Source organism: Anneissia japonica, unplaced genomic scaffold (genome assembly GCF_011630105.1).
Source record: "Anneissia japonica isolate Jap-2015-1 unplaced genomic scaffold, ASM1163010v1 scaffold287811_len124530_cov185, whole genome shotgun sequence".
Lineage (NCBI taxonomy): Eukaryota > Metazoa > Echinodermata > Crinoidea > Comatulida > Comatulidae > Anneissia > Anneissia japonica.
The window spans coordinates 91,233-114,524 of NW_022756030.1; the positions used below are offsets into that span (position 1 = coordinate 91,233).

A 23,292-nucleotide genomic window follows, 5' to 3' on the forward strand; every position below is an offset into this window, starting at 1 on the left:
ATATGAGGCAAACGGATCACCATTGCCAAATGGTTGGATGAATTTATTTAGTGTAAACACCAAGGATGATAACCCCCAAAAGTCTGAAGAATACTTATTTCCAGTGGGGTCCTTCTGGTGGTGATTGGGCATTACACTAGGTGACAATCCCGTACTCTCTTTCAAATAGTGTACTGCGATCTTTAAAGTGCACACAGGCCATAATGCACACTGGACCAACGGCTTAAATGTCTCATCCAAAAGATTGTGTGTTATTGTAACTTGCATTTCAGCCCTCCAGCTGACACAAGAGCAGCAGCGATGGGAATTGAACCAGGAACCTAGATATCTCCACAGTTCAGCGCACACACAGTGCCTACCACCAGTCCAGCTGACTGAGCTAAGCTGCTCTCTCTTTTTAAGAATGAAAACTACGGATTTTTTTATGTTTACAATTCACTATCATATCAATTATGAGACTTATAGTATGTCCACAAATTGAAAAATAAAGTTAGAAAAATTCATTTATTCATCAATTTATTAATCATAAATTCATATATTATCTAATATTTTAGTTTTGAGAAAAAGGCACTTCCATTATGCCAAATCAAATCAAACTATTAACCTCCTGTGGGAGAGCAGACATACAAATACAATTGCTATATAGATATTAAAGGTAATTCAATATAAACAAAAATTAATACATTTTTGTTAATACTAGAGAATATGTTTTTGCAAATCTTTGACAGTTCAGTTTTCTTTTTATCAATAATATAAAACCACTTTTTGTATATTAAAATATAATTCAATCTTAATCATGTAAAATGCAATTTCAATATAAAATCATCTTCTTGTGTAGATTATTTTGTGCGTATTTGTTAGCCCGAATGGTTTTAACCATTAAATATTAAAATATTCTTCAGACTCCAGGAACCATTACCGTCTAAAATAAGCTCACAATTATGAAACCGCCGCAAGGATTCCCGATGCCCAACGCTCACCGTGGTAATGTGATAGGCTTCACATTGTTTATATAGCTGAGCTTCAGTGGTGGTTGACAGAGCGCTGGTTGATTCATCTAAAACTAAAAACAAAATAAACAATGTATAAACATTGGAGGAACTTAAAGATATAACAAAATATATTAAAAGGAATAGTCTCATGTTCATTACTGTAAATAGGTGAATCTGCTGTTGGCCCATCGTACTAAGCCTCGGAATTGTGTGGATGGGTGGCCAGTTCCGTTCCACGATGTACTATGACTACTTAACAAAAATTAATTATTTGTACATTTCAATAAATTTAAATAAAAAGTAAAACAAGAAAAATGATCTTGACAGTTGGCAGATGTTTTAATGAGAAATTCAAAATATACTTTATTTTTTTCTTTTTACTTGTGGCAGTAAAACTGGTTGTAGCCTGTACAATGGGTTGTTTTTCGTAACGATCCCCTTAAACTACCACCAATAATCAACAGACATGGTTGCATCATTAAGCTCATAGCTCATTTAAAGGGATCGAATAAGTTGTTCAATTCAAATCAGAAATAGGGGTCCGAAGTCTCCCGAACTCACCTCAGCAAGCTAGAATCTCCCAAAAAATTGCGTCTTAATTAATCTGACTATTCTCTAGTGATAAGCATCGAAATGGTTTTAACGACTACAAAAACCATTGACATTAGATGTTATTGTTAATGAACCTGAGCATTAGACATACTACATTTTACTAGATTAGGTTTTAGATAATATTATACTTACAGACAAGTTTAGGCCTATGATAGAAAAGCCTTGCAAACGAGATTCTTTGCATTTCCCCTGGTGTAAGAACATCATACCAGTTCCAATCTACTTGCTCTTTCAAACCATTTACACGTGACAGCACTTGCTCAAGCCCCACCATCTTCGCCAAACCAATTAGATCTTCATTTTTCTTTTTCTTTTTGTCTGGATAAATGAGCTGTAAAAAAAAAAATTCTTAAAGAGAATTGACAAGATTTTATTTATAAAACAATAATAAATACTATAAATATTTGAAAAATGCCAACAACTTTCCAATTATTTAAAAAGTTTATTTCGGCTTCTGCCTTGTATAGTTTTTCATTTCTTGTCTCGATACTGGAGTGTTAATCGTAAAGTCATATATAATGTTTCTAAACTTTATCAAACAAAGAAGCAACACCACAAATTTCAAACTGATGGAAAGTTTATTTGCGGAAAACATTTTTGATGCCCGATCAGACAACATCCACATTGCTACAGTAATTTTAAGTGTAATTGCTTCCCAGCAAGGTGCTTGTAAGCAATTGTACAGGTGGATCATTTACATACCATTTGAATATTGAGGGTTGTTTTTTAACAGTAGACTTGTTTGTTCAAAGATTCCATTTGATATAGAGGGCTTCCTTAACTTTTAATTGATAACTTGTATTTGCATTATCAATAATTAAAAACATATTTTATTACAATTAATTTACAATTTAAGTTTTTATTAACATGTTTAAATATTTGAGAATTCTTATCTCTATTCAGCATACACAAGTTCTGTTTTACCAGATAAAGAGAGAGTTTAGCTCAGTTGGCTAATCTGGTGGTAGGCACTGTGTGTGCGCTGAACCGTGGAGATCCCCGGATCAATTCCCATTGTTGCTCTTGTGTTTCAGCTGGAGGACTGAAATAACGTTGCGGTAGTGCACAGTCTTTTGAATGAGACTTTTAAGCTGTTGGTCCCCTGTGCGCAATGGCTCATGTGCACGTTAAAGAACGCAGTACACTCTGCGGAAAAGAGTAGGGGATTGTCTCCCGGTGTCCTGCCCAATTCAGCAACAGACGGACCCCACTGGAAACAAGTCTGAGGACTTAGTGGGTTATCTTTGGTGTGAATCACACTGAAATACTCTTATCCTATCCTATCCAAAACAAGAAATAAATGTAGAACTATAATAGAGGAATAATTAAGAAAGTCAAGAACATTGGTTCCTACCTGCTCTTCTAGTGATCCATCAATCAGGTATGGTTTTTGAGGTAAAATAAAGAAATCTTTTTCATTTTTTTTATTAACGCAGCCGCCAACATATGGCCAAAGACCATATAGCATTCGCAGTAGCGATGTTTTTCCGCTTCCGGTTTTGCCAGTTATCAAAATATTTCTTCCATACTTTATAACCAGGGAAAAACCTGAAGAAACCATAAATACTATAGTTAGTACTCAATATTTACAAACAATTACATAGAGTTACAAGATACAAGATAAACAAGATATTTACTGGTCACCTAGCCTGGGTTCCAGGCCCTAATTTTAGGTTACTCACTTTTTATTGCACTTAGTGCGCATCATACCTAATTTAATTGGCGTCCCATACTCTATTTTTTTTTCACAATTTCATGTGAAAAGTGATGAAAGTCAAGTAACCCTTTTTGATGGCCTTTTTAAAAATTTTTATTTTTTTAAGGTAAACAATTTTCATGACTTTGAAATGATTTCCAATTTTGATTAGCATACCTTCAATTAAAACACCTTCTCTATTTGGTGGATATATTGCAACATTCTCTATCTGAAAAAATTCATTTTCATCCAAGTTTTCTTTATTGGATAATTTAGAAGTGTCTTCATCATCACTATATTCATTGATCAGCTTTTGATGTCTGAAACAGGATACATTATATTTTGAACTGGGCTTTGGTACCTGTGGGCTAACTGGACTTACATCGAGCAGAACCTCAATCAATTCACCAATACTGGGGGAAAAAAATAAAAATAGATTATATGATTCTTTAAAAAAAACCTGCTGCATTGCAGTTTAACTCAGTCAGCTAAACTGTGGTAGCCACTGTGTGTGCGCTGAACCGTGGAAATGTCTAGGTCTCCGGTTCAATTCCCATATTTGCTCTCCTTGTGTTTCAGCTGCAGGGCTGAAATGCAAGTTACTAGTGCACTGTCTTTTGGATGAGACGTTTAAGCCGTTGGTCCTGTGTGTATATGGCCCGTGTGCACGTTAAAGAATGCAGTACACTATTTGGAAAAGAGTATAGAGGATTGTCTCCCGATGTACTGCTCAATTACTACCAGAAGGACCCCACTGGAAGTAAGTCTTCTTCCGACTTTCATGGGTTATTGATGTGTACACCGAATAAATCCAATCCAATTTTAACAAATAATGTAAGAAAGATATTTACCGATGCGAGATGCCTGCAATGACAGAGACTTTATTTGACAAATCAATAAGCTGGGTGAATGAGTATATTAGATACATACATATGAAAGAATTCTGGAAAAAAAAACCATTAATACAATTTTAAAACAATAATCAAACAACAGGTCAATTAGAAACAGTATATTATAGGTCCGGCCAAGGGATGAAGCCCCACCCTTCACCCCGAAGGAGGGATATTTACCACTGGTGGTGCCAGAGATTCTTCCATGAGGGTCCAAGTTCCTTAATGGGGATCTCATTCTCATTCAAATCACTTGCGAATATTGGGGGTGTACTGAGTATTCACAGCACAGCTGTTAACTGTTATCAGGCCCATAGCCAGCATCCACAGAAGGTTGGGTTACATATTAAAATGATTGTAATATAAAGCAGTAACACTTACAGCACTGACAAGACTACTGATGTCCTGTGGAGTCATACCACTATAGTCACCACTGAACACTGGTATGGCAATGATGATGTAGCTAACTATTCTACCAATATAATCACACACATTGACTGAAACTATATTAAAAAAACAAAAGCATCGAACATATTTTATTAAAAAATGTGAAACTGTAAAAGCCATACTGTACCAAATTCAAATGAAAATCTATAAATTAAACACTGCAAGAACGCAAAAAATTTAAATCTATCACCTGATAACATATACTGTACAGTATATAACTTTATTTCGCAAATTCAATGCATGTACACAAAACAATAAATTACAATATTCAATACCAATTTTTCGAAGGGGGTTTCCTTCAAAACAAAACACTTTAGAAATATGTAACAATCTTGTGCTTAAATGTACAAAGGAATTTTACCGTGCAACCAAAATTCTCGATTTACATAGTGCCGTAGTGTGTCCAACAAGCTGGCAAACTTTCGATCGGTACTGTTCAACTCAACATCAGCAGCCTGGTAAAATGCTATTGACTCTGAATGTGATCTTATTTGCATATGCTTGTATCTGTTGAATAAAATGTTATACTATAATGCTCAATTCTGATAACAATGTACTATTAAGTCTAACAAACTAAAAAGACTAATTACAGTGAAACCTATCACACATACACAAGCACTCATAAACCCAAAATACGTACAAAACAATTTCAGACTGGGTTAATGTCACAAAAACAGAAGCAGTCGTCCATGTCTGTCCTTGAGCAAAACAAAGTGATGTGATTTTTCATCAATAAGCATGCAGACGAAGGGAAGATTTAAATTGCCATATAATAATAATATGCAGTATTTGAATTTTCTTGTTCACATGCAACAGACTCACCCACACAAATTCATTACATACATTCAGTTCTATCCAGATTTTCTTCTACTAAAAACATGCTGCATTTTTGGCCATCAACAGAACTGGTCCATGGCACCCGGCTTTTGAAAAAAAACCCGGGTTATAAATCCTGCTGGTTTGTTGAATAGCCATGGGTTCTTAAATTATTTATTGCCAGTGAAGCCCATGGGATGAAGTGAGTGATTGTAATGGACTCTTGTTAACTCCCAATGGACATTCTTAAAACCAATTAAAGTTAAGTTTATGGAGCTGCTAACAGCTCCCTCTGGACCATTTGACAGCTCACTCTCAACAATCAGACAGCTCACTATGGACCATTTCTGCTAACAGGGACTTTTGCCTCATGATACCATATATAATCATGATGAACCCATGTAATATCATCATGACCACATTTAAGCAGGTCACATTTTTTTTGTCAAACAAAATTTATAGTGTCACCATGGAGACAGGGCATTACAATGGTCCCTATGTTAGTTAGAATAGCAACAGATTTTACCTGAATTCTCCCTCTTTTCGATCTAGCTTCACTTTAAAGTTCACCACAGGGGACATTATGAACTTGTTAATGATGTTTGAAAGCACAAAGAACCCATATATACACAAAGGTCCGACATAACCAGTCCTGTAGTTGAAATAGTAAATTACATTCAATTGCACCTCAACACTGACTATATATAAACTGGTTTTTCATATTTTCACAGCTTACTATAATATATATGTTCTAAGTTTACTCAATGTCATTTACTGCAGTATCAACAAAATAAGAAATGATTAAAAAAAAGAAATGCTTCAAACGAAAATAATCATTAATCAACTTTGTCTTTTCAAAAAAGTGGAGATGCTTATTGCAGTACATAAAAATTATCGGCAAATAACTCAATGAAACAATTACACTGAAAAAATCTCCTGTGAGGAACCAATATTCTCTTGTAGTCTCTCCCTTTTATCACACAAATTCAGAATGTTACATGTTTTTGACTATTGTGATAATTAATATAGTCTCCCTTTAGTATCACCAAGGAGGTATTAATCCCTCCTTGTCACAATGTGTAGAAAATTACAATATAGAAAGCTCCTTTGACCAGATCTTCCTGAAGTGAATTCTTCAAACATTTGATTCCTGTAACTATGATGGCATGCAAACATACAAAGAGAAAGAGTTCAAAGCAAATTTACATATTAACTCCTTTTCACACAAAATTTAGAATTTTAGTTGGCAAAATGTTGAAAGGAAATTCAGATGTTAAAATTGGAAGGAAAGAGTAAAATAGAAGGGTTTATGAGTTGGCTTTATTATGTTGGGTTTAGTGTTCAGTTAGTAAGGATGGATGAGCCAGGATATTGAAAACAAGGTTGTCATAGAAAGGCAGTAACACCAATTTATCCAATTTATAACAATGGTACTTGGACACTTGGATGGCTTCATTACACCAAAACAGAGGATGATTTATTTATTTATTACATTTCAGGATAAAGAAAAATACAACAAAAAGCCCATCTAACAATAACCAAAAGTGTTGAACACTATCGAGGTTTCTCCAAAGCAGAAGAGGACATGATGAAAGTAGTGGCACCAGCGGGGGAGCAGGATCGGCATTTGCCGACCCGTCGGACAGGCCTGGACCCCCCTCGTCCGAAGAACGACTAGGTCGTCAAACCACGTTGGACCCTCTGTCGGAAAATTTGTGGCGCCACCGCTGCATGATGATGATGACATGTTTGAATTAACACAGATGAGAAAAGTTAAATCCACTTACACTTTAGCTACCTTTACAGTGTAATAGGTGATAGTGATTGGTGATATGATTAATAGTGCCACCATTGAGCTGAACTTTGTGCATAAGTTTTTCACATCATCAGCGATCCGTTGATCCCTTAATAAAAAAATAAATTAATAGGAATAAATGTTGATATAATTGATAATTTTAATATAGGCTTGCTAGGAGTCCGAGGCCACTTATAAATGGCAGAGGCCTAGATAAAATCACATGATTTACCCAGTCCACATGAACCCAAAAAGCAATTAGTTCTGGGTTCACTATTGTGTCACAGATTGACTGGACTATAAAGAGGCTTCATAGAGCACTTTTAGTTTCCATTCTGTAATTGGTATGTGTACTTGCTCTTAGAGGTTTATTATATAGGGGGAATAAAAGTAAGTTATCTTTGGCTTCATTCATAATCACAAACTTACGGATTATCTATTTTACCAACTTGTAAAACATTAAGTTGATAATAACAAACATCCTTTAGATAGAGATGGTGAAGGTAAGTTGTTAGTTGATCTCTCCAATGCACAGATAGCAATGAACTGATATACTCTTTGCAACTTTTAGCCTGAAAAAAAACCAAAAAAACTAATTAACTCATCGTTATGGAGTGTGCCCACTATGTACGAGTTTACAGTGACTTACAGGAAGTGCGCCAACTTCAATGGTTTGATGATAAAGAAAAATAATATAATCTACCGCCCTCTACGAAAGTAGTGTATCTTGTGGAAAAACGTAACATCGGTAATCCAATGGCAGTAGGCGCCCTCAACTGGCTTCGTGTTTTGTTTACGCTTGCTCTCATGTTTCTATCTATACTCTTTACTTAAACATAGTGCACAACACAATGGTTCATGTAACACTGAAATCTTAAAACTGTAAAATGCTATGAGAATAAGCCTATATTTGAGGATTTTAAACATATTTTTTTATAATACTATGTTTTATATAATGTATTTTTTATTGCAAATATTTCACCCATGATCTTGACAATGAAAATCACTATTATTATACACTGTATCATCAATTTATGTAACATTAATCCCATACATAGATTTCAGGCATCTGATTGGTTAAAAAGTGGGTAATAACTTCAACCATATATAGGTTGAATTCTCATAAATTTGCAGGGAAAAAATACTGTCACGTTAAATTAAATTCAACTAGCATAGTAACACATACTTACTAATGCAACACAGGAAATAAGTAGCAATGCTTTCCAGGTCTCTTGCATGAATCCATGGAAATCTTGGTATCCCAACACATAATAGAATTTACTTGGAATCAGGCCAACAAAATAGATTAAGAATTGTTCTGAAATGGTTATAATGTATTTAAATTATTAAAAAACAATAATCATGTTTGTGGACTGGCGCACAGGTAAATACATGCTCAATGCAATGCAACGATATAACATGACATAGAGAAGCGACAAAACACTGGATACAAGAAATAGCAAAATGGTGGATGCAACATAATTACATATTTTTCTGTGAAAACTTACTTAAGATGTAATTTTTAAATATTTATACATTATGGCAGTGATTTCTAAAAATAATGTCTCAATAAAAATTGTATATTTCTATGCCATCAGCCTCATCAAGCTGATCAATTATAGATCTAAATTCGTTCAAGTTGATAAAGAATTTTTTTCAATCTTCTAGGCAAAATCTTCTATACCTACCTTAATTTCATCAGAACGGCAAAGCTTATACTGTAATTAGTTTTTTATTCTAAAGAACTTATTGCATCACACTCTCAGCTGCTTTCTGCATAGTTGGTTTTTAGTATGAACTGAGCCTGTGAGCCAATAGAGGTATGGGTGCATACCCTATAAAATGGTTAAATTTGCTATTCTTAAATCCATGGTGGTACAGTATTAGAGTACCAAATTTAACACTGTTTTGAAAGCATTGCTGCCGAATGGGTAATTTGTATTGTCTGACAATCTAAAATCTCTGAATGATTAAAGTTAAAATAAATTTGCATACAGATAACTGGTATGGAAGAAACTTGTATATTTAAATTGTTAATTTGTTAAACTTACAGGCAGCATAGGAAAATTAAAAGAAACTACAAGCATGCAGGTATAAAAAGAACATACATTTTTTATGACGCTAACAATTATGCAATCTTAATTTTAGGCTAACAGATGGTGCTTTTTCCACTAGCATACCTTCAACTGCCACTGCACTACACCAGATATCAACTTACCACCAACAGCACTGATTATTAACAGTAAAAACAATGCTGATACTATTGAGATCACAGACGGAAAAAGAATCCTCAGTATAGTACAAAACCTTCTCCAACTTAACAGGTCAAATGTATACCTAAAATAAAATGAACAAAACATTAAACAAATTTCATTCCTTGCACATATTAGAAAACTTTAAATCAAAGAAGTGTCCTGGCATGGTTTTTTAGGAAAAAGTATTAGGTATAGTAGTATTGGTCTAGAGTAATAAAGTGCACTACCACCAGGCAGCCTACTTTGGCTTCCACCCATCAATTTTATCATCATTTTAAACCAAGAGAGTAGACTAGAAAGATGGTAACTACTTTACTTACTTCTGTTGAGTCTTGTCTGTGAATCTGATTTCAACCATTGCTAATTGCAACCAGAGGCCTAGCCAGCTACAATGAATCTATAAAAAAAATTGCATCAAGTGCAATTCATGGACCACTTACGGTAAGTAGGTGAGGTCGAACATCTTATCCAATGGGTTAGGGTTAGCTGAACACATAAATGGTAAGAATCAGGTCACACTAATCACAAAACAACCACCATCATATTATTACGATAACTGGTATTATTATTATTCAATCAAATCAACAAGGATTTGTACAGTACCAATATCCACTGCTGAATGTTCATTGGTGGTCTGACAATGGTATTATACCATTCTAACTGCAGTACATATTATTGGAAGATTATGAAACTTAAAAAATTAAACAATTAAACAAAAACAAACAATTTACATGAGTGAAGAAGATTTTAACTTTTACAGAAGACAACGATTTGATCTCAAGAGTTGGAATTGGTGGATCCAGGAAGTCAATATAGAGGGACCCCAGAGAATTGAATTTACTTTTTAAAATTAGAAATGTTGCAATAAAGACATAAAATAATACAATTGAGAATGTAGTTAGAATTTTCATTTAATGTTATTTATTTGTCTCAAAAACATTAAAATTTATAAGAACAGAAACAGGAAAGAACAAGCACAAAAGAACGAGACAGGAACACTCCAAAAGTGAACTAAATCACTGTCCATTGGGGGCACTTTGACAAAAAAAATGCTTACAATACAAAAATTTGCTTATAGATAAAACATTTAAATTTAAAATAATAAAAAAAAAAAATCAAATACTTTTCTCTTTTAAAAAATCTTACATTTCATTAACATATCCACATTCCCTAAGGGAAAAAGGCCCTGGAAGCTTCGTCATTCTTGTTTTTTTATATATGTATTTAATTTATTTTAAGGATAACATTTACAATTTACTTTTATTTCCACACCACCACTCTTTCAGATTGTTCATCATAAGAAGTGTTTTATTTTTGTAATCTTGATTGAAAAGCCCACATATATATTTTGTGCAGAATTACATTCATAAAAATAATGATTTATCTTATTTATTATATACTGATTAGCTCATTATTATATGCTTTTGAATGAGATAATTCGACAGGCATGCGTAATTATTGTTGTTCTTCCCACTGGCTTTTAAAAGTAAGGTTTTGACTATAGAACAGTAAATAGTGGGGAGCAATAGGATATATGATCCACTTTGAAATGTGGATGGAGGGGGAAGGCGATTTCTCCCCTGTCCCTCACTGAACAATGCCTATTGGCGCATCTGTTTGGGACCAATTTAAAGATAGGCCAATCCGCAACTGTTTAGATGCCACGACGCCAGGCATCATTACACAATCTCCTGAGAAAAAAATAATATGTATGGGGCAATGCAACCCATGACATTTAAAAATAGACTCCCAGCAGAACCATGTGTCTATGGCTTGACAGTTTTTTTTGCTATTTTTAATTCAAAAAATGTCCAAACTTTCTGTGTGTGGCAATTCATTCGAATACCTGTACAAGAAACAGATTGTAGTTCTTTCTAGGACATGTCTTATCTAGGCATGGTGTCATATTTCATAGGTTCAGTTTTGGAAGACTTCATTTCTACATATAGCATATGACACATCCCATGATTCCTACAACTGGATAGTACTCTTAAAACTCACAAGTGAGATGATAGCTAAGTGTCTACACCCCTCCTGGGGTGGGCACTAAAATATTGAAATACATTATGATTAAATATTACAGTATATCATAATACAGTACATCATTTATACAAATTTACAATTACATAAAATCACCATTACAGGCACCTAGCACTATTTGGCATGGATATTGCTCATCAATATTTCTCACATTTGCCTATATCAGGCTAACCCTACCACCAGTAGCAGCGCTCTCCCAAAAAAGAGGAGAAAAAAAATTATATGTATTTTAGTAGACTTTCTATCTATAAAATTGATTAAATAAGCCTCTGAAACCCCTAAATTGTCAGTCGGTTTATCCAGGTAAGTATTCACGAAATAGACTGTCATATTTTTTGGGTGCCCACCCACCGTGACCATGTTCGAAACATTTTAATCGACGACGACCAAGCCCACTTTGCTCTCCTCGGGGACCTTTGTCCCTCCCCCTCCGAAAAAATTGTACCTTGCCCCTCACTTTCCCACATAATTCAGATGGTGGCAGCACCACTGAACCCTACTGACCATCATAGCCAAATGGTTTTCTTTTTAGGAATGAAAACTAACAATTTTTAATAATTGCAATTCAGCATCATGATATCAATCATGAGAGCTTTCATATGTATACAATTAAATAATAAAATTTGATATACTTTAGACAAATAAAATTTAGAAAAATATCAATTCATATATTATCATCTAATATTTTAATTTTGAGAAAAGGCACTTTCATTATGCCTAATAATAAATTAAAGGCGTCTGCTATAAAACAACATAACAAATGACAACAGCACTGAATAACTAACTTGTATATAAGTATAAGTTATTGGCTCTAGCTTTCATCCACACAGTGGAATTTATCAAGAAATTTCACTAATTTTAGCTGTGAAATCAATCAACGAAAATAAATAAACAAATTAACGTTTCTTGAATCACTATAATTTTAAAGCACAGTATATAATACTTTTTTTAAATACTGATTTTTTTATTGGTGGATTTTCTTGTATTCTGTGACAGTTCTGTTTTTCTTTATCAATGATATGAAACTACTGTGTGTATATTAAAATATAATTCAATATAAATGATGTACAATACAATTTTTCAAAACAAAATCATATCTTGTTGTGTAGATTATTTTGTGCGTATTTGTTAGCCTGAATGGTTAATATTTTTCAGACTCCAGGAACCATCACCATTTAAAATAAGCTCACAATTATGAAACTGCCGTAGAGATTCACGATGCCCAATGCTCACCATGGTAATGTGATAGGCTTCACATTGCTTATATAGCTGAGCTTCAGTGGTGGTTGACAGAGCGCTGGTTGATTCATCCAAAACTGAAAACAAGAAAAATAATGTATGAACATTGAAGGAATATAAAGATATACTAAAATGTATTACAAGTAAGTAGTGACATCATCACTTTCATTTGCACTGAATTTTCTTATCCCCGACTGATCACTATATTGATACAGTGCCTCCAATCTCGTGTGCAAAAAACTCAAAGCTGGGGTGATTTTACTACACTACATCGCGATGAATATTTCTTTGCTAGGCCCAGCTATGAAGGCACACAGCGAACCTAACAAACCTCACTCTAGGCGCTAGTTAGCACGAATAAAGCGTAGAACGTCCTAGGAAATAGCAGCCTAAGGAGCCATTACTTTCTTCAAAGATTAATTGCTTATTAAAAAGTAGTCCACTCTTATTTACTGTACGTGGGGAATGAGAATGATGTTAGCCCAACGTACTAAGCCTCTGCATTGTGTGGTAGGGTGGCCAGTTCCTTTCCATGATATACTACTGCTACTCAAAAATAAATCCATTAAATATCTGTACATTTCTATAAATTTAAATAGCATTCAAATAAAAAATAAAACAAGAAAAATGTTTTTGTTAAGTAACAGATGTTTTACCAAGTATTATTTTTACAGTTTTTGCATAATCATACCCTTATTTAGACAAGCACTTGGAAATTTGTACAAGAAACCATAAAATCATTTCTTGTACAACCTAAAGATAACAACACCACAACACATTTGAGGAGCCATGTACAAAATCAGGTTCCCAGATTGTTCTGTAACTTATGTGGAATTCAGTTAGATATATCTATTGATATTTTGCAGAAATATTCTTCAATATATCTTCTTTTATAAAATGCAAAACCTTGTAAATGTTCAAAATTCTGATTTTCATATGTTTTGAGTGTTTTTTTCTAAATTAGAAATTGTGACAAACTGAGGGTTTTTTGCCAGAGCCGGTCACATATTATACTTACAGACAAGTTTAGGCCTATGATAGAAAAGCCTTGCAAACGAGATTCTTTGCATTTCCCCAGGTGTAAGAACATCATACCAGTTCCAATCTACTGGCTCTTTTAAACCATTTACACGAGACAGCACTTTCTCAAGCCCCACCATCTTCGCCAAACCAATTAGATCTTCATTTTTCTTCTTCTTTGTGTCTGGATAAATGAGCTGTAAAAAAAAATGTTATAAACTTTGGAAAGATGCCAAAAACTTTAAAAATTGTTTTCAAAGTTTATATCGGCTTCTGCCTTGACAAACTTTTTGTATAGTTTTTCCAACTTCCTGATTTCTTGTCTTGATACCGGAGTGTTAATCATAAAATCATTTATGATGTTTCCAAACTTTCTCAAATAAAGAAGCAACAACACAAATTTTAAACTGATCATTTACAAACCACTTGAATATTGAGTGTTGTTTTGTAACAGTAGACTTGTATGTTCAAAGAAGGACAATCCTATTTGATACAGAGGGCTTCCTTAACTTTTAATTGATAACTTGTATCTACATTATCAACAATCCTAAAACATATTTTGTTACAATGTGCTTTAAAATATTTATTATTCAGCATGCATACGTTGTGTTTTGCCAGATATCAAAACAACAAATAAATGTAGGGAATTATTATAGGGGAATAATTAGGAAATTCAAGAACTTTAATTCTTACCTGCTCTTCTAGTGTTCCATCAATCAGGTATGGTTTTTGAGGTAAAATAAAGAAATCTTTTACATCATGTACGTTTGTCTTATTAACGCAGCCGCCAACATATGGCCAAAGACCATACAGCATTCGCAGTAGCGATGTTTTTCCACTTCCGGTTTTGCCAGTTATCAAAATATTTCTTCCATACTTTATAACCAGGGAAAGATCTGAAGAAACCATACATAAGACTTGCTATATTCAGTACTCAATATTTACAATTACATAGAGAACAACATGCATAAATTTCATAATTGACCCTCATCCTACAGACACTGAACTATGCTCTCATCAAAAGCACTGACAGTGACATATCAAGGGGAGGGCACAGGGCACATGCCTATCCCCGTATAAGCCCCCTACCCATTGAAAATGTTTAAAGAAAAAAATCATGCTCATGTAGACAAAAATCACCTCATTTTGTGAGCTATCTCCCCTTCAATCATTGAGACCCCTACTTCACCAAGGAAAACAATTTTCATGACTTTGTAATGATTTCATGACAATAAAATTCATTCTGATTCTGATTAGCATACCTTGAATTAAAACACCTTCTTTATTTGGCGGATATATTGCAACATTCTTTATCTGAAAAAATTCATTCTCATTCATGCTTTCTTTATTGGATAGTTCAGAAGTGTCTTCATCATCGCTATATTCATTGATCAGCTTTTGATGTCTGAAACAGGATACATTATATTTTGAACTAGGCTTTGGTACTTGTGGGCTGACTGGACTTACATCGAGCAGAACCTCAATCAATTCTCCAATACTAGGGAAACAAATTTAAATAAATTACATGATGTTTTTTTCATTCTTAAAAAAAAACCATATTAATTAATTTATATAGTGCCTTTCTTTGCAAATAGGAAATACTTTTATCCCAGGTCATTATGGTCCACAAGCTGAAGGTGCTGCTGTAATCGGGTCAACAATCGTTGAATAACAACAGTTATTGACGCTAATTATGACTGGTGTATTTAGCGTGTCAGCAGGCAAATCCATCAAGTACCTATTTATATTTCTGGGTGGAGAGAAGGTTTGTAGATAAGGCAAGACTCTTTTTATTTCTTGTTTTGCATACTTATTTTTTTAAATATCATCGGAGGAGGGCTAAATTAAATTAAAATTTTGTTTTCTTATTTAGCAAATAGTTTTGCCAAAACATTAAGATAAAGGAGAAAATAAAAATAAAATTTTATTGGTGTAAAATAAGATGGTTAAATGCCTCAAATGTATGAAGTTATTATATACTGTAGTTTATAGACTACTTAACTATGGAGAATGTTGCCGAAATAAAAGATGAAATGAATGAAATGAAATAACAAATAATGTAATTGTAAGAAAAATATTTACCGATGTGAGAGGCCCGCAATTTCAGAAACTTTATTAGACAAATCTATAAGCTGCGTGAATGAGTATATTAGATACATACATATGAAAGAATTCTGAAAAAGAAAATTCAATAATACAATTTTAAAACCATTATCAAACAACAAGGATGATATTTTTTCCAAACTGATATGTTATTGCACTGAGTACCTACTCATAAGTCCTCTTGTGGTTGTGTATTCAATGCACCTTTGTGCTAGCTAAGCCCCGCCCCTTGGATATTGTTGCTAAGCTACCACAAAGCGACAATGAAAAAACATACGCAAACTCATATTTTTGGGAAAACATGTGTATTTGTTGGACACACGCATATTCCTGGCCCATTGGTCAGTTGGTAAGTTTGATCGACACTCCGGACAGGTTTATTCTCACCAAAGAGTATAAAACTGCAAGAGGTCCGACTGCCCTTATTTTGTATACAGGCAATGGAACGTTAAAAAGTACTCCCACGAAGGGGCGTGTCCTTCATAAGAATGTAAAAGGCATTCGTATCTAACGCGTGCCGCGTTTCGAATTCCAGCAAAGACGCGCACCACGCATTCGATATGAACGCACTTTACGTTCTTTTAAAGGCCACGCCCCTTTTGGGTAGTACTTTTTGAGATAGGATTGTGTTATATATTAAAAAGGTTGGGTTACATATTAAAATGATTGTAATGTAAAGCAATAGCACTTACAGCACTGACAAGACTACTGATGTCCTGTGGAGTCATACCACTATAGTCACCACTGAACACCGGTATGGCAATGATGATGTAGCTAACTATACTACCAATATAATCACACACATTGACTGAAACTATAAGAAGAAAAGACTTATTAGTAACATTGTCAATAACCTAAAACTGTAAAAAGCCAAAAATAGGCTACAAATTGTATCAAACTCTAAAGATCTCCCATAAATTACACACTGCAGCCATGATATGTCCACAAAAAAAGGCCAACTATCTTCTGACCACAACCATGGGAGAAATATTTTCATAATATTGAAATGACTTACAATGCAGTAGTTTTCAAAAAGCATTTCCTTCAAAACAACATAGATTTATGTACACTTAGATTTAGAACACACTTTAGAATTATGTAACAATTTTATGCTTAAATGTACAAAGGAATTTTACCATGCAACCAAAATTCTCGATTTACATAGTGCCGTAGTGTGTCCAATAAGCTGGCTAACTTTTGATCGGTACTGTTCAACTCAACATCAGCAGCCTGGTAAAATGCTATTGACTCTGAATGTGATCTTATTTGCATATGCTTGTACCTGTTGAATAAATTTTTATACTATAATGTTTAAATTCTGATATTATTATTATTATTATTATTATTATTATTATTATTATTATTATTATTATTATTATTATTGTACCATGAAGTCTAACAAACTAAAAGATGAGTTACAAAGAAACATTTCACACAGATACTCATAATAACCTAAAAATATGCAACACAAATCCAGACTGGGTTCATGTCACAAAAACACAGGCACTTACAAGCAGTCATCTATTTCTATCAGTGAGCACAAAAAAGTGATGTGATTTTGAGAATGCAGATGAAGAGAATTTTTAAATTTTCACATAATAGTAAAGCGCAGTTTTTGAGTTGTTTGCACTAAGTATGACACACACACCCACACAGATGCATTTCATAAATCACAGTTGGTTAAGGCGGGGCCCGATGTAATTTCTTGCGGCCCACATCAACCCAATGGTGTGAGACCCGCCTACAATCTTTGGCTACAAAACCCCTTTTTTTACAGCCGGAAGCTGACTATCTGTATAAATTAATATTGAAATTAAAAATGAGCATAAAGTGGTAGATTGTATAAAAGCAATATCAAACAGACATTTGTAAAAAAAAAGTGGAATTAACTCTCAATATATAACAGTTCATTCCATTTGTCACAGAATTTTGACTCGCATAGCACATTTTAGCCTATTACAAAACAGCAGGTTGCTACTGGCAAGCAAGAATAGCAGTGCATGAAGGTCAAAGTTTGGGGCGGCCCTCAGTGCTAAATCAAAATTCCTTTTGGCCCTCCGGCCCATTTTTATGCCCACCACTGACATACATCAAGTTCTTGACAATGACCATATATAGTCATGATGAATCCATATATGGTAATGATGTGATATTTTCATGACCATATTTAGGCAATCTAGATAGGGCTTTAATGTTGCCTATGATGGTTAGAATGGGAACCAAATTTACCTGAATTCTCCCTCTTTTCGGTCTTGCTTCACTTTCAAGTTAACTACTGGAGACATTATGAACTTGTTAATGATGTTTGTAAGAAAGAAGAACCCATATATACACAATGGTCCAACATAACCAGTCCTATAGTTAAAAAATTAATTGAAATAGTAAATTATATTTATTGCATTTGAACACTTGATCGGATTTAGTACACATACAAATTGAGCGAATACCTCACTAAAATGAGGAGCCAAAATTCTCTAGTAATCTCTCACTTAACAAATTCTGAATGTTGCATATTTTTAATAATGTGTTAATAGTATTCCTTTAGTCAGCTACCCATGGGTACAACAATATATACAAAATTACAATACAATATACAACAGAATTTAACCAGATCTTCAGGTATATGAGTTGGCTATATTATGATAGGTTTAGTGATCAGTTAGTAAGGATGAGCCAGGATTCTGAAAACAAGGTGGACATAAAAAGGCAGTAGCACCGTTAAAAAGAATCTAATTTATAACAATTGACAATTTCGACATTAGGAGGTCTTCGTAAAGCCGGTTTTCCACTAGGCGAATATATTCGCGCGAATCGTGGGCGTCAGATTTGGTTCCTGAGCTCTGATTGGTTGCGCACATTTTTCGCTTTGCAAAAAGTAGAAACAGTTCGAACTATCAATTTCGCTGGAGTGAAAACTCCAATAGAAATGTGAATGCCCGTGTGCATGAACCGACACTTTCGATTCGCGCGAATAAATTTGCCTAGTGGAAGACCGGATTTAAAGCCAAACAGAGGATGATGACATTAAAGTTAATTAAATTCACTTACACTTGAGCTACCTTTACAGTGTAATAGATGATAGTGATCGGTGATATGACTAAAAGTGCCACCATAGAGCTGAACTTTGTACATAACTGATTCACGTCATCAGCAATCCGTTGATCCCTTAATAAAAAAACATAAATAATAGTAATAAATTTTGATGTAATTCATAGTTTAAAGACTTATTAAGATATTTAGGTGTAGGCTTACTAGGAGCCTGAGGCCACCTATAAATGGCTGAGGCCTAGATACAATCACATGATTCCACACACCTACATGAACCAAAAAAGTACATAGATGGCGCAAGAGGGCGAGGGTTTGTAATCTCAGATTATCTTGTTCCATTCTGTAATTGGCATGTATACTTGCTGGGGGTTAAAGGTGAAGAAATAAATTACTTTAGGCTACATTCACAATCGCAAACTTACGGATTATCTATCTTTCCAACTTGTAAAACATTAAGTTGATAATAACAAACATCCTTTAAATAGAGATGGTGAAGGTAAGTTGTTAGTTGGTCTCTCCAATGTACACATAACAATGAACTGATATACTGTCTGCAACTTTTAGCCTGAAAAAAAAAAACCAATACAACGAAATACCATGAAACACCTTTTTATGGATGCAATACAACAATGGTTCATGCAACACCACAAACTTACTGTATGTAAATACTTAAAAGAATAAGCCAATGTATATTCATAATACTATATTTTATATAATTATTTTTTTCATGTCAAATATTTCACTTATAATCTTGTTGACAATCAAAATATTACAGTTCTCCCTACAATTCGAGACCAACATTGGGACCTGAAAATATGGGTGGTCTTGGGGTTCAGTGTTCAATTTAAAGGGTTAGTTTTGTTTTAAATATTGAAGATTGTTATTTCGTTCGTTTAAAAAGTGAACTTGAATTAGAGGGGTATTGGAATTAAAGGGGTCTCAAATTGGAGGGTGACCTTAGTATAAATTAATGTAATTTTATTAATATTACATTAATTTATAATAAATTATTATACACAAGTTGTAAATTTGAGCAATCCTACTTGAATTAGAGGGGTATTGGAATTAAAGGGGTCTCAAATTGGAGGGTGACCTTAGTATAAATTAATGTAATTTTATTAATATTACATCAATTTATAATAAATTATTATACACAAGTTGTAAATTTGAGCAATCCTACTTTCTTTAATGATTTTAAAGTTAATTTTTCATTTGTTTGGCACATGATTTGCAGGTTAAAAAAGGTTGAATTGATTGGATTAAATTGCTTCTAATTATATGGAATTAGTACTTTTGTTTAATACAGTTGCTATCATTTACAGTCTGGCCCACTCCTTTGGCTATTGGTTTAAGTACTATGTTACTAAGGGTAGCAGTTATGGTGTGTGGGGCCACACAGCCCTGAAGTTTTTCACCCAGTGTAAAGCTATTTTCATGGCCCTCCATCTTTATTAACCCCCTTGCCCACCGATAAATCTATTCTTACTATTTAGAGTGTACCAATGTTATCACCCACCCTTAAAATGTTTACTACCCACCCTAAGTTTCCTACTGCTACAACCCTGGTTACTTCAAATGCAATCACATTTATGTTTATGCATAGGCAGAGTATAGTATTAGGTTAAGAATAATCTTTATACGAAAAGCACATACTTACTAATGCAATACAAGAAATAAGTAGCAATGCTTTCCAGGTCTCTTGCATGAATCCATGGAAATCCTGGTATCCCAAAACATAATAGAATTTACTTGGAATCAAGCCAACAAAGTAGATTAAGAATTGTTCTGAAATGGTTATAAGGTAAATATATTTAATATACATTTTTTAATACATATTTTATATACAATAAATATACCTTTTCTCCATTTTATTTAGCATTTCTTAGGCAAAATTGCTTTGGTATGCTAGGATAAGTCAACTAATCTACTACTGAGCCTATTGCATCGTACTCTCAACTGCTTAGAAGATGATCAAATGACAAGAATCTATTTAGGTGTGTTATAACAATGAACTGATATACTGTCTGCAACTTTTAGCCTGAAAAAAAACAATACAAGAATCTATTTAGGTGTGTTATAAAACAACTACAGTATAAATGTTTCATATTTATGCAATGGAAAGAATAATATTTTCATTCATTGAAAGATTGACTGTTCCATAAAACTCATGAAAATATTCTTCCCTTTGCACTCATAAACATTCATTATTTTTATACTATTAGCCTAATTGGGCCTCCACTGCTGAACGGGTAATTTGTATTGCCCCAACACTCTAAAATCTCAATTATTATCAGTTAACATAACTTTGCATACAGATGACCGACACCAAAGAAGCTATACTTGAATTGTAATTTGTTAAACTTACAGGCAGCAGAGGAAATCTTTTGAAAAGAAACTACATACAACCATGAAGGTATAAGAACATTCATTTGGTATTTTGACCTTATAGAAGAATGCAGTCTTTGATTGTAGGCTAATAAATGGAGCTTTTCCACTAGCAGCACCTAGCATTATACCCTACATTTTACAACACACTAACACTATTGCACTAACTACTCCACACATCAACTTACCACCAACAGCACTGATTATTAACAGTAAAAACAATGCTGATACTATTGATATCACAGACGGAAAAAGAATCCTGAGTATAGTACAAAACCTTCTCCAACTCAACAGGTCAAATGTATACCTAAAATAAAATGAACAAAACATGAAACAAATGTCATTCTTTGCACATATATATAGAGGCCTAAATCAACTTGGAAGTGTTCAGGGCATGGTTCATGGTTCTTTGCTTAGAAACACTTATTTACACTACAGAAAACTGATGAATTTTTTCAATTACGTTACTCTTCATACCTTCACTGTCACAGGAGAGAAAATATTAAAAAATAAAAATTCCATATAGAAATATTATGTTTCAGTACCAAAATCATTTAAATGGAGGAGAAAGTAAAAAGAGAAATTGTTTAGTTCATTTATATATTGCATTTTTAAGTAAATGAAATGGAAATTTTATGGGTGGGGGAGGGGAATTATTAAAATAATGCGATATTATAAGGCCAGCACTCACTGCGTCGTACGACCATTGCACGACAAATTCAAATCCGCTATATGTGAGCGACAGATGACGTGACCCCGTCTTTTGATTGTCGGTGGCAATCTGAACAGATCGTCATTAAAAACAATCTGTTGCGTGCGCATCATCGCGTTGCGTTTTTTCTTTATAGAATAGAAGTGCCCAGCTTTAGACATGACGGTTAAAATTGTGATTGGTACTACCGGCCCTAAGCCTAAGTTGGCTAGGCTCTCTGGCTGAGAGTGGGCAAGGACAACCTAGCCTAGATAGTAGGTCTACAGGTAGCGAATGATATCCGGTTCGGCCGTGCACTTGTTCGGTGAATGCGAGAATTAGATACAGCATCACAGTGCAACGTTGTTATGCAATATTAATATTATTGTTATAAATTTTTATTATTATGTAATATGAATAGGCCCAAAGGCAAAACAAAAGATAAAGAAAAATTAAAACCAGAGAAAATTAAAAATAAAATTGAAAATTATGAGAAAATAGAAAAAAGAACACTATAAAGAATAGGCCCCGAGGAAAAGGGCAATCTTACAGGCCCGCACGAGATCGTACAGATACAAATATCTTTTGGGTACGGGTTGACCAAAATGACGTGTGTACTGGTTGACTAAACGTGGGTACGGATTGACCAAAATTTGGGTACAGTTTGACTAAAGTGGGTACGGGTTGGTTACTGGTATGGGTACGTGTTTGTTTGGGTACGGGTTTGTTTGGGTACGGATTGACCTAGCCTAGGGCCTAGCCTAAGTGCATTATTAGTGCCGCTACTACTTTACTTACTTCTTGTCCGTGAATCTAGTTTCAATCATTTCTATATGCCAAAAGAGGTCTAAGCCTAGCCTACAATGAATATCAAAACGGGTCAGTTGCGATCTTTCGGTGTTTTTGGTTTACATTGGCCTGTTAAAAACGCTGGTGGCGCACTATCCTGCAAACAGATTTGAGTACGGTACACTGTATGATTTACGGTTGCTGATGATTCCGCCAAATTATTTAAAAAAAAAATAGTAATCACGGCATTACAACAACTATTACGGTGTATTAATATGTGGGTGTGTGTATGTATTTATTTGGCGGAATCAGCCACCGTATTTGAGTATTATTAGGGTATGCTAGGACTGTTCTTGGGGTTGATAAATACTTGGCGAACCGAGTTGAAGTTGAACACAAAAAATCAAATTTCAGTCTTATTTTACATTTTTTTCATTCTTAGGAATGTCTAAATTCAGTTAAACTAGCAATTCC

The 23,292-nt window shown here is 34.0% G+C and overlaps 2 protein-coding genes across 3 annotated transcripts; both read right to left on the minus strand.

Annotated features, from left to right (window-relative positions):
- Positions 1-485: 485 nt before the first annotated feature.
- On the minus strand, positions 486-9,922 carry LOC117123834 (ATP-binding cassette sub-family D member 4-like). 2 transcript variants are annotated; one of them, XM_033269861.1, is made up of 13 exons: positions 9,824-9,922; positions 9,467-9,585; positions 8,439-8,566; positions 7,678-7,820; positions 7,241-7,357; positions 5,980-6,105; positions 4,999-5,144; positions 4,572-4,693; positions 4,152-4,243; positions 3,478-3,620; positions 2,959-3,152; positions 1,737-1,935; positions 486-1,063 (listed from the first exon to the last, which is right to left on the minus strand). In XM_033269861.1, exons 1-13 carry the CDS (start codon positions 9,859-9,861, stop codon positions 873-875), a joined length of 1,758 nt encoding a protein of 585 aa, XP_033125752.1. In that variant the 5' UTR covers positions 9,862-9,922; the 3' UTR covers positions 486-872. The 2 variants fall into 2 exon arrangements, with proteins under 2 accessions (XP_033125752.1, XP_033125751.1); XM_033269860.1 differs by having other exon boundaries at positions 3,478-3,713.
- A 474-nt stretch (positions 9,923-10,396) lies between these two features.
- On the minus strand, positions 10,397-22,948 carry LOC117123833 (ATP-binding cassette sub-family D member 4-like). The gene is made up of 13 exons (XM_033269859.1): positions 22,828-22,948; positions 21,527-21,645; positions 20,611-20,738; positions 19,376-19,518; positions 18,954-19,070; positions 18,135-18,260; positions 17,042-17,187; positions 16,598-16,719; positions 15,885-15,976; positions 15,065-15,300; positions 14,496-14,698; positions 13,801-13,999; positions 10,397-12,859 (listed from the first exon to the last, which is right to left on the minus strand). Exons 1-13 carry the CDS (start codon positions 22,854-22,856, stop codon positions 12,672-12,674), a joined length of 1,848 nt encoding a protein of 615 aa, XP_033125750.1. The 5' UTR covers positions 22,857-22,948; the 3' UTR covers positions 10,397-12,671.
- Between the last annotated feature and the right edge of the window lie 344 nt (positions 22,949-23,292).

Excerpts from the sequence above, each read along its gene's own strand:
- LOC117123833 (XM_033269859.1), bottom strand. The coding sequence starts at position 22,856 with ATGATTGAAACTAGATTCACGGACAAGAA. Across the intron at positions 15,301-15,884 it reads ATTGCGGGCCTCTCACATCG|TATTGGAGAATTGATTGAGG; the intron begins GTAAATATTTTT and ends TTGTTTCCCTAG. Across the intron at positions 14,699-15,064 it reads AGAAGGTGTTTTAATTCAAG|ATCTTTCCCTGGTTATAAAG; the intron begins GTATGCTAATCA and ends TGGTTTCTTCAG.
- LOC117123834 (XM_033269860.1), bottom strand. The coding sequence starts at position 9,861 with ATGGTTGAAATCAGATTCACAGACAAGACTCAACAGAA. Across the intron at positions 6,106-7,240 it reads ACTGTAAAGGTAGCTAAAGT|GACTGGTTATGTCGGACCTT; the intron begins GTAAGTGGATTT and ends TTTCAACTACAG. Across the intron at positions 1,064-1,736 it reads TCATAGGCCTAAACTTGTCT|TTTTAGATGAATCAACCAGC; the intron begins GTAAGTATAATA and ends TTTTGTTTTTAG.